This window comes from Mesoplodon bidens (assembly GCF_964165515.1).
Source record: "Mesoplodon bidens genome assembly, contig: HAP1_SCAFFOLD_92, whole genome shotgun sequence".
Classification (NCBI taxonomy): domain Eukaryota; kingdom Metazoa; phylum Chordata; class Mammalia; order Artiodactyla; family Ziphiidae; genus Mesoplodon; species Mesoplodon bidens.
This window is the reverse complement of record NW_027672608.1, coordinates 929,342-941,831: the sequence shown is the minus strand read 5'-3', so window position 1 is coordinate 941,831 and position 12,490 is coordinate 929,342. Positions and strand designations below refer to the sequence as shown.

The following is a 12,490-nucleotide window of genomic DNA, read 5'->3' as shown; positions in this document are numbered from 1 at the left end:
ACATCATTAATGTACTAAAATTGCTGTTGTAGATATCATCATTAACACACAAAATCAGGTTGTTTCTCCAGAACAGGATGAGCTCACAGATCCCCCAGTTGGCTAGAGAATTGTAAACTGGAAACATCCTGACTTCCACAACTATGATTAAGAGATGTCACAAGATGATAGTTAATCCCAACATCTTTTTTCTTCTTCTTTAAAAACACTCCCAACCCAAAGGCCAAGTTGGAGCAGATCTGAGGCTTGTCTCCCACTCGCTTGCTTGGCACCCTGCAATAAACCCTTACTTTATTGCAAACATCAGCTGTCAGAGTTTGCCTTTCGGTGCTGTAGTCACAGGAGCCCTTGCTCAATAACAAAGCCACATGCAGGTGACTTAAAAGTTACGTTGAAGGTAACGCTGAAGACTGTTACAGGATTAGCAAATCAGGTATTACTTATTTATTGTTTATAAAACACTGGAGAGCTAATATTTGATGATCAGCTTTACAAAGCCTTTTGGAAGTGGGGAAGACTGGAGCTAAGGGAACCAAGGCGGAGGATTAATTAGAAAACGTGGGGCCAGAAAAAGGAAAGTGTCTGTTGGAACAGAAAGGAGAGGAATAACTTCAAGAGCTATTTCCAGGATAGAATGAATAAAACTTAATGATGGATTTGGATGGTGGTGACGGGGAAGGGATGTATAGGTAGACTTTAAAGCAAAAGCCTTATTGAAATCAGCTAGAAACAATGGGGATGAAGGTCCTCAACTGTGATCTCAATGAGTGAAGTCCCAAAAGTTCTATCCCCTTCAACCATTTCCGGCCACCAGCAGCAACCACTGCTACCCTCGATGTCACTTTTCCACCAATCACCTCCACTGGGGCTTTTTACCTATATCTTCCAGTAGTTTCACCTCCTTAAGTTCACTCAATTAATCAGCTCAGTGAGCCTTCATCATGATCTCCCATTTTAACATTCCCAGTCTCTGAGCAGTCATTCACCATATTTCTACTTCGCCCTTAGAAGGAAAGGAAACCACCCAGTTTTCTCTGTTTTGTGAGGGTCACAGGCTGGGAAATTACCTTATCAGTACTTGTTTAAATTTAGTTCCAGGACTTTGGTGGCTCAAGGCTGAGGGGAAGCATGGGTGGGGGTGGAGGGCAGGGCAGATGACCAGCAGGGGTTGGGTGCAGGGTGGGGTACCAGTCTTCAGAATGGTGGGGTTGAGCAAAGGAACCACCAGTGGAAGGCTGTGAGGAAAGGGCATGGTTGTAGGGGTGATGGAAGCAGGTCGCTGGGGGAGGTGGTGTTGGGTAGGAGTAGGGGCAAGCAGGGCACTCAGGCAAGAAACCGGAGAAGGTGGCAGGAGACAGATGGGCCAGTGGCTGGAGCAGTGACCGCTCTTGCTTCCTCTGCTTAGGCCTGTGGTTCTGGAACCAGACCTGAGGAGGAGGGAGAATAGCCACATTAGAGCCCCTCTCTCAAATACGTGGCATTGTCATATGCGGCTACAGACTGGTACAGGGCATAAGACACCCCCACATCCCCAGAGGAAGTAAAGCTCTTGCAGAAGGCATAGCTGAACAAGGACTAGTGACAAAGCAAGACCCACACCATTCCCCCAATCCATATGTAAATTTGCCCTGCTACAACTTTGGGTGAGTAAGAAATGTCAACTTGTAAAAAGAAAGAGATAAACATGACATAGTGGCATTTCACCTCCACAGAGAATGGGAAATTTCCTCTAGGGTTATCAGAGACTAAGACTATGGATGAGTTTAATTGTTACAGACCAAGTTAGATTTAGGGTACAGTTTATTCTTAAGATTAAGTAACTCTATGGTTAGAATTGAGCAAGCATCAGGTTGAGTTTCAAGACCATGGTTAGGGACAAGGTTACATCCATGTGTGAATAGTTAGGATTGAATTTCTGTTGGAGTTCACATCACTGTTAAGGTTGGGGTTTGACTTTGAAATTCAAGTTAGATTAGGTTAGCTCCAAGGTTAAACTCCAGTGAAATTCCTGACGTAGATGAGGTTATGCTGACTGTTGGGTAAGACTCTGTTCTGGTGAACATTTGGGTTAGGTTTATGGTGCCCTGAGAATTAATTTATGCCCCAGTATTTCCCAATCACCAAATCTGCATTTCTTCAGGGGATGGTGGGCGGGGGATCCTGGGCCATTCCCTGGATTCTGGCCTCGCTGAGACCTGTGTCCTGGTCCAGGCCTTCTCGGGCCCAAAAGTCAGGGTAGCGGTTCCTCCCAAACGCTGACTCCAGCTGTTCCAAGTGCGCTGGACTGAAGGTGGTGTGGTGGCGGCGCCGGGAATGTGGGCGACCCCTCTGTTCTCCTTGTGAGCAAAGACTTGGTCTCCCCACTCCTACACCAGAGAGGTTCCTGTAGGGCTGAGTGCTCATGTCTGAGAAGGAGGGGGGAGGGAGAGTTTGCTGCCACATGGATCCACCCATCCATCCCAGACCACATATGCTGGAACCCGCAGATTCTACTAGGACCCAGTGTATTACTCATATACTCTGCCCTGACCAGAAATTCTTCAGCTTTCAGAATTAGCTGAATCCAGCTCAGCCTTGGCCCTGCTTCACTTCTGATTCCCTTAACCCATGCTTCCCTCTCCACATGAAGTCCGCCCCTCAGTCTCACTTGTCCTAGGCACTCACGCTCCCTCTGCCTCACTTCTGCACCTTGTGCCCACTCCCTATTACACTCCCCCAGATGCATCCCCATGTAAGGCATGCCCCTCCATAGCCTTTCATCTCTCTCAGCACACATACCACCTTCCTGGGTCTCACCCTGTGGATCTCCTATTCGCTCTGACAACCTAACAAACTGCCCAGGTCTCTGTCTAAGACCCCTATGACTTGCTCCCTGCTCTCATGGTTCACATGCAACTTAAACCTTTATATTGTTCCCATTGTCCTATTCCCTCCACCTGGGAAGATGAAACATTCCTCACTCTTCCGCTCAGACACACCCTCCTCACACATACATTTCATCTTCTCCCCTATCCCAGTCCTGGCCTGGCCACCAGGCTGCAGGAACCTGAGCTCGTGGGAAAGGCCTGCCTCTTCTCCCTACAGACTCACTAAGCCCCCACACTAATTAGTCTGAGAGCCAGCTGGGGAATAGAGAACAGGAGCAAAAGGAAACACCTGGGAGGCACACACTGAGAAAAGATATCTGGAGTGAGGATCCCATCCCCATGGGGACCTAGGCGGTAGTCCCTACGCAGTGCTCACTGTTGAACTTAGCCCCCTGCTCTCCTCGGATCCAAAGCCCTGGCCCCTCCAACTCTCATCCTTGGAGAAAGCAGTGCAGTGAGCAAACTCGGAGGTCAGGAGTGAGGAGACAGCTTTTAGCTCAGCCTCTGCTGCCTCCTCATCCGTCAGGGTCTCAGTGTGCCACTCTGTAAAGCAAAGGAGTTGTATCGTCCCATGTGTTCTAAGATTCCCTTGTTTTTAACATTCTAGGATTCTGGTTTTTTATTTCTCCTCTTCACTTTCCTCGTGGTGAACCATCGCCCCACAGAGCCTGAGCATGGAGCATGCACACTTGCTGTCTCCTCAGGACCACCTCAGAGATTCACTCACCCACTGTGGAGGTCAAAGTCCCAGCGGCTGCAAAGCCCTCGGGCCAGAGACTGCTGCAAACTCGCCCCTTCTTTTGTTTACCCTGCTCACTCTTCCCTTCTGCATCCATGGCTCACAACAAAGACCAAAGACAGCTCAGTCTCGTGTCCCTAAGTCTCTGATTCTGGATCAGTCTTTCTCTGTTTCTGTTCCCCTCTATGCCTTGTATTTCACTGCTTTCCCCCTGTTTATACCTCTCTCTGAATCTCTCTCCCTGTGTAGATATAGATAGATAGACCTTTTTCTCTATCTCCTTTTTTCTAACTTTTCTTTCTATTTCTAATTCCCCATTCCTTTGCTTGAGTATCATCTCATTCTGCCTTGCCCTCACCCTGTTTCTCTGTTTTAGTCTGCACTTTTCTCCCCCTGCACCTTCTCTCTCTGGGATGCCGTTCTCTCCTTTTGCTCTCAGCTGCCTACTTTCCCAGCTTGCAATCCCACACTAACTCTTTCTCCCTGAGCCTTGGAGGAGTGACCTGTTCCTCACCCCTGTGAGCCCATCCAATCACTGCCTGGTCGCCAGAGCCCCCATCATCAGGGGAGGATCACAAGCCAGATGAGGGAAGGTGCTCTGTTGGAGGGTCCAGGGACTGGGGCCAAGAGCTCATATTCCCAGAGGACCAAATTCTTTTGTCCTGTTAAATCCCCTCCTGGGAGCAGGCAGGGGAAGGAAGAGAAAATGCATTCCTCCTGAGACTCCTCCTCAGAACCTCATGATGATGGGAGAGGGAGAGGGAGAGTTTGTGCAAATGGAGATGAGGAGTAGGTCCTGCCTTGTGTCTTAGTACGTGGGTGATTCCCAAAGACTTCTTTCCAGGAAGCTAAAAAACTAAAAACACAAGTACATTCTGGCCCCTCCTAAATATCCTGATTCTCAGAATACACTGGACACCCCGTCAGGACAACCTGAACCATAGGATGAGTCTCCCAGACACCATAGTTCTCAAGTACTTTCTGTTTTCTTCTCCCAAATGTCACCTCCTCATTCACTCAGAACCCCCGAGGACTCCCTGACCCTCCAAGGTCACCCAGACCATCAGAGAACACTTACCCTCAAGAGCATCTGTATTCCAGGTGCATCCTTATCTCCCTGGACCTCAGGACTCTGCAGAAGACTGAGATTCCCATGACATCCCGACATTCTGATTCTTCAAGGAAACCCTGACATACCCAGCATTGCTAGCAGTCAGGACACCCTGACACACGCAGTACTCTGATTCTTGAGATTACTTAGATCTAGGAACTACATTCTGACATCCGTAGGACATCCTGACCCTTAAAGACAGCCCAATATCCTAGGACTCTAGGGTTCTCTAGGACACACTGAAACCTAGAGTATTCAACCTCAACTAGGAGATTATCCCTGTCCCCCGCCATGAAGTTCTGAAATGTCAGAATAGACTGAATCAATGAGGGCACCTTAATCCCCTTGGAACACACTGTACTCATAGGACTGTCTGATCCCCAAGGTTATGCTAATCCTTCACACACATTCTTTAAAAGAACAACTCAAGACAGAAAAACATGGTAATCGTCCAGGATCCTGAGGCTTACAATATGATCCATGGATCAGAAGTATAAGCAGCACATGAGAGCTTGTTAGAAATGTCAGATTTGAGGCCTCACTTCAGTCCTACTGAATCAGAATTTTCACTGTAACAAGATCCCCAAGAGAACTGACTGTACACTTGTCTTCATCAGCTCTGGCTGCCATAATAAAATGCCAAAGGCAAGGTGGCTAAAACAACAGGTATTCATTTCTCACAGTTCTGGAGGCTGAGAAGTCCATGATTAACGTGCCAGCTGATTCAGTTCCTAAGAGACTTTTCCTGGGTTACAGACAGCCACCTTCTGTGTCTTCACAAGACAGAAAGAGAACTCAGTCCTGGTCTCTTTTCTCTTCTTATAAAGACACTACTCTAATCTTGTGGCCTCAACCTCACGATCTCACTTAACCCTAATCACCTCCCAAAGGCCCCACCTCCAAATATCATTGCATCACATTGGGGTTAGGACTCAACATATGAAGTGGTGAGGAGACACAAACATTCAGGTCATAACAACATAAAAGTCGAGAAACACTGATCCAAGATGCCAACCCCTCTCCCCCTACCCCAGGGTATACTGTGACCTCCTAGAGAAACTCGAGCTGCATGACAGCTCTGCCTCCCAAGATTCATGTAGTCAACTTGGATCCACAAGCACACACTGAATTCCAATACTCTTGCTGCCTCAAAATAGCCTAACCCTATAAGGGAACTCTGACCAGCCATCCAAAGCAGCCTGATGATCCCAGGACACTCTGATATTACAAAGAAACTCTGACCTACTACCCTGCTCCCCAAGACATTGAGACACTACAGGTTTGACTTGACATCCCAGGATACCATTATTTCCTAGTAGGCTGGGGAGGAGTTTTTTTCCAGGGCATCCAAATTCCCACTCAACCTTGACCTTCAAGGGAGTCTGATACCCAGGGTTCTCTCACCCTACCAGAGGCAGGATGGTGTGGTGGGGAAGAATACAGGTTCTGGAGCCAGGCTGCCCTGGGTTCAAATATCAGCTATACCACTTACTAGCTATGTGATCCCGGGCTCATTACTTTGTATCTCTGCACCTCAGCTTTATCATCTAAGGATAATAATACAGTCAATTCTCTTTATATAGGTAGTTTTCTTCCATAAAGTCATGATAAACACTGAATTGGTGAATACTGAACCACTGTTACTAAGGGAAATAGGTTCCTGTGAGCCTCTGACCACAATATTTTTTGTCAACCAATCAATACATAACATTGTTGTATGTGTGTCTCAGTTTAAATACACCTTACTTCATATATATTGTAAACTCATTAACATTGAACTCATGGCTAACAGCACTATAACTCATGCCTGAGCAAAGATTATTTTCTCCGTTAAACACCTCATGGACCTCCTGCACTTAGGAACACTAGACAACATTGCAGCACTATGCTTGGGTCCATTTGGAACAGTACTATTACCTTCAAAAGACAAAAATGTATAAAATGTTGGCTTAGACAAGATAGAAGTTTATTTCTAGCACCCACAAAATAAGTTCAGATGTAGGTACTCAAAGGCTGGTACAGTGGATCTAAGATGTCATCAGACTCCCAAGCTCAGAAATTTCTACCCCATTATCTTAGTGTAAGATTTCCATCCTCATCTTATGGTCCAGGGTGGCAGCTGGAGGTACTGTCATCATTTCCACACCACAGGCCAGAGAAAGAAGGAAAAGTAGAAGAGCGAGCATCCATGTCCCACGAGGGTGGTGCACCCCAAACTCTGTGGGACAGAAGTTCCTGCACTCAGGACCCTTCCTGACCTTGGCCTGTCCCTATGTGCCTCTTCCTCTGGCTGGTCATTTGTGTCATTTATAGTATCCTTTAAAATGAACCAATAATAGTAAATAAACTGTTTCCTTGAGTTCTGTGAGACATTATAGCAAATTATCCAATTTGAGGATGGGGTCATGGAAACCCCGATGTGTAACCAAGTTTAACAGAGTATGAGTAACCTGGGGGCCCAGTACTTCTGATTGGCATCTGAATGGGGGTAGCTTTGTGGGACTGAGCCCTTAAACTCTGGGGTCTGTCTTAGGTCAGGATAGTTCGTATCTGAATTAAATTAAATTATAGGGCACCCAATTAGATTGGAAAGGAAAAAGTAAAATTGTCTTTGTATGTGGACACAATAATCTGCCATGCAGTATTTTTGATGGAATTATAAGGAAGCTATTATAGCTAATTAGTGAGTTTAGCAAAGTTTCAGGATTCAAAACCAATATTAAAAAATAATCATATAACAACAAATAATAAATAATTTGAATTAAAAACTTAGTACCATTTACAGTAGCATAAAATATGAAACATTTAGTGTTAAAGTTGTCAAAAATATGAGCAATCCATACACTGAAAACTAAAAATAATATTCATGAGAGGAATAAAAGAAAACCTTTTAAAATGAAGATATATGCTATGCTTTTGGGTCAGGATACTAATTATTGTTAATTCTGAAATTGATAACATTTCATGTGGTCTCAAAATTTCATCAGACTTTTTCATAGAAATTGGAAAACTGATTCTAAAATTTATATAACAATGTAAAAAACCTAGCATTGCCAAAACAGCTTTGAAAAAGATCTAAGTTGGAAGACTTACACTGTCCAAATTCAAGAATTATTATATAAAGATTGTACTCAAGACAAATGAGTCTTGGCCATCAGTCTTGGCTATGAGTCCTGCCATCAGTATAGACAAATATATGAATGGAAAGGAAAGAATTCAGAAATAAACCCAAATACAAAGGCAATTTAGCAGAGAACGTCTAACTTTTTTAAACAAGTGGTGCTGGACCAGTTGGCTATCTAAATCACATGGGGTGAGGGGGATGGAACTTGGATCCATACCTCATACCATATTTTAAAATTAACCCAAAATGGACCACAGATCTGAATGTAAAATCTAAAATTATAATACTTCCAAAACAGGTAAAAAAATCTTTGGAGGGCTTCCCTGGTAGCACAGTCACTGAGAGTCCACCTGCCAATGCAGGGGACACAGGTTCATGCCCGGGTCCGGGAAGATCCCACATGCTGTGGAGTGGCTAGGCCCGTGAGCCATGGCTGCTGAGCCTGCGTGTCTGGAGCCTGTGCTCCACAACGGGAGAAGCCACAGCATTGAGAGCCCCGCGTACCGCAAAAAAAAAAAAAAAAAACTTTGTGAACTTGGATTACATAAATATGTCTTAGATATGACATCAAAAGACCATATATAAATGAACAAACTGGTAAATTGAACATCAAAGTAAGAACTTCTGCTCTTCAAAATACACTGATAAATGAATTAAAAGACAAGTTACATACTGGAAGAAAACATTTGCAAATCATATATCTAATAAGAACATTTATCTGTTAATTTATATATCTGATAAAGGTTAACTATGCCCAATATACAAATTCAAGAATATAAAGACAAACATTGCAATTTTTAAAAATGCAAAAAATTTGAACAGGCAATTCACCAAGAAATATATGCAATACAACAACCTTGGAAAAGAGTTTGGCATTTTCTTAAAAATGTTAATTTCTTAAAATGATCCAGCCTTTCCTCTTCTAGTTAATTAATCCAAGAGAAGAAAAAGCATAGATCCATACCAAGTCTTGTAGTTGAATGTTGCCTGTGACTTTATTTCTGAGACAACACAAGCCTTCATAGATAGGCGCCTGTATGAACCGTTGTAGTATAGCCATGAAATGGAATATTACCTGCAATAAAAAGGAATAAACTACAGCTACAGCATGGATGAATCTCAAAACAATTATGCTGTTAAAGAAGCCAGACAAAAGTGTACATGTTATACGATTTCATTTCTGCAAAACCCAAGAACAAGAGTTGGCAAAGCACAGCCTATAAGCAAAATTCAGCCCTCTGCCTTTTTTTTCTTTTTTTAACAAGTTCTTTGGAACATAGCCATCATCATGTTTTTCATATTTTCTATGACTGCTCTCCTTCTACAATGGGAGAGGTGACATTGCAACATCTAGAGTACTCAGTAACTGGCCTTTTATAGGAAAAATTTGCCGACTCTTGCCTTAGTGTACATGTTGAAATACATAGAAAACACAATGGAATCTATAGAAACATTCCTAGAATTGATAAGCTAATTTCAGAGTACAAGGTGAATATGCAAAATCAACTGTGTGTCTATATGTTAGCAATAAAAGAATAGAATTTAATCCTCCCCAAATTAATCAACAGATTCAATACAACCCAATCAAAATCCTAACAGACAATTTTCAAGAAATTGACAAGCTGATTTAAAGGTTTATATTGAAAAGCAAAGGACCTAAAATAGCGGAAAAACTTGAAAATTAAGAACAAGTTCAGATCACTTTTACTATTGATTTCAATATTTAACATAAAGATTCAATAATCATGACAGTGTGGTATTGGCGTTAGATAAACATAGAAATGAATGCAACATACAAAAACTCCAGAAATAGAATTGAATTTCAACAAAGGTGCAAGTATAATTCATATGGAAACAGAAATCTTTTTAGCAGGTGATGTTGGAACAACTGGTTATCAGTATAGATAAAAATTACTCTAACTTTTACCTCGCATCATATTCACTCACGGAAATGAATCATAAAGTTAAAGACAAAATTCTATTAAACTACTGGAAGAAAACATGGTAGAAAATATTTGTTACACTGACTTAGGCAAAGATTTCATGAATAGGACATAAAAAGCATAACTTTAAGGGGAAAGAGTGATAAGATGGACATTAAAATTAATGTTTTTCTCTTTATAAGGCATAAGAAAATTAAAGCAAACCACAAACTGGGAGAAAATATTTGCGAAATTTACAATTGAGTCCAGAAAAAAAACCTCAGAAATGAGAAGAAAAACAACTCAATAAAAATAGGCAAACAACCCAATAAAAATGGGGAAAATATTTGAACATAACTTCACAAAAGGAGATATATGAATAGGCGATAAGTATAAGATGCTCAACATCACTAGTTATCAGGAAAATGCAAATTAAAACCACAATGAGATATTATTATACATCCAGTAGAATAGTTAATGTTAAAAAGACTGACAAGGGCTTCCCTGGTGGCGCAGTGGTTGAGACTCGGCCTGCTAATGCAGGGGACATGGGTTCGTGCCCCGGTCTGGGAAGATCCCACATGCCGCGTGAGCCGTGGCCGCTGAGCCTGTGTGTCTGGAGCCTGTGCTCTGCAACGGGAGAGGCCACAGCTGTGAGAGGCCTTCACACTGAAAAAAAAATGACTGACACTACCCAGTGTTGATAAGGATGTGTAACAATTAGCACTCTCAAATATTGCTGATAGGAATGCAAACTGTCCAGCTATTTTTTGCAAAAACAGTATTGCAGTATCTTATAAAGTTAAAACATTTACCATAAAAACCAGTAATCACATTCCAAGAAAAATGAAAGCATATGGCCACACACAAACTTCTACAGAAATATACATGGTAGTATTATATGCACATTGTATACATATATAGTGATATGCATACATATTATACATAATAATTCTAAACTGGAAACAAACCAATTTCCTCAACTGTTGAATGGTTATAAAAATTGTGGATCTCCTTACTATGGAATACTACACAGGAATGAAAAGGAACACAATGTTAATAAATGCAACAAATTTGTGATACACTGACAACATGGATTAATCTCAAAAGCATTATGCTAAGTGAAAGAATTCAAACACAAAAGACCACATACTGTATGATTCCATTTATATTAAATTCTAGGAAACACAAAATTGTAGTGAAAGAAAGCAGATCAGTGATTACCTGGTCATGGAAGGGTGCTAACTTCAAAGGGAAACAAGAAAACATTTTAGGGTGATATAACTGTGGTGTTTCTTGATTGTGGTGGTGGTTACATGACAACATGATTTTAAATACATCGAAGTGTAACGTAAATGGGTAATGTTTATTATCTATCAATTATAACTCACCCCCGCAAAATTAATTTCAAAATATGGAAGGAAAAGAGGCATAAAAATTAAGCAAATGATGGCCTCCCTGGTGGCGCAGTGGTTGAGAGTCCGCATGCCGATGCAGGGGATACGGGTTCGTGGCCCGGTCCGGGAGGATCCCATATGCCACGGGGCAGCTGGGCCCGTGAGCCATGGCTGCTGAGCCTGCCTGTCCGGAGCCTGTGCTCCGCAACGGGAGAGGACACAACAGTGAGAGGCCCGCATGCCGCAAGAAAAAAAAATTAAGCAAATGAAAAAATAGGCAATTATTTTTTTAAAAAAATAGGCAATTATTAACTTCAGGAACATTCAAAATTTGTACCAGGAAAAACAAAAGGATTAGTACACAGTGTATAACAGAGTCAGAAAGTCAATAATAGATATTGACATACCTCCAAATTGTGATGTGCCTATAATAGGATCATTTGAGGAAGAGGAAAAGGGATCGTGAAGTGGTATTAACACATCACCTGTCAAAATGGGAAGACAATATATTGTAAATCAATGATCAAAAATAGCATTATAAACATATTATTTAGAAATATATAAAAGTATTTATATTGGGAAGTTGGATCATGGAGTGGAAAGGTAGGTAGTGAACTACATTTCTCATTTAAAGAATTGTTTAACTTTTAAAGCTATGCTAATATATTTATTTGACTAAAATAATTTTAAAATAAAAATTCTTGATTAAATACTTGATTTATTCAGTTTTTATATTCCTTTATTATTAATAAGAGCATTTAAGGATATTTTCCCATAGCTTTTTAAATTTTTCTCTGATTTATGAATCATTTGGTTTAAACTTTCTTTTTGATATGGGGATTATGAAGAACACTGTTTTAAATTTTATCAACTGAACATTTCTTTTTACATTTTGATTTCTGGTTTCTAATTTTTGGCTTTGTGGTGAAGGCCATAAGAGAATATATCCTATGAAATCAATGTTTGATTTCATTGATTCAGTTTTCATTTCAAAAACTCTATTATAAAGTTTTTGTAGTAGTCAAGAAAATGGCCAACATTTGTAATTATTCCCTGGGCTTAAAATAAGAATATATATTCTCTATTTTCAAGGTGGATATATGTGTATTTTATATGTGTGTGTGTGTGTATATATATATATATATATATATATATATATACATATTTTTTGTTTTTGCGGTACACTGGCCTCTCACTGCTGTGGCCTCTCCTGTTGTGGAGCACAGGCTCTGGACGTGCAGGCTCAGCGGCCATGGCTCACCGGCCCAGCCACTCCGCGGCATGTGGGATCCTCCCGGACTGGGGCACGAACCCATGTCACCTGCATCGG

At 41.6% G+C, this 12,490-nt stretch overlaps 1 protein-coding gene across 1 annotated transcript; it reads right to left on the bottom strand.

Moving 5' to 3' along the window:
• Window positions 1–1,088: 1,088 nt before the first annotated feature.
• LOC308609912 (homeobox protein prophet of Pit-1-like) lies at window positions 1,089–3,703 on the bottom strand (the record flags this gene model as incomplete). The annotated part of the gene is made up of 3 exons (XM_081259184.1): window positions 1,089–1,427; window positions 2,173–2,405; window positions 3,595–3,703. 3 exons carry the CDS (start codon window positions 3,701–3,703, stop codon window positions 1,089–1,091), a joined length of 681 nt encoding a protein of 226 aa, XP_081115310.1.
• Window positions 3,704–12,490: the final 8,787 nt, after the last annotated feature.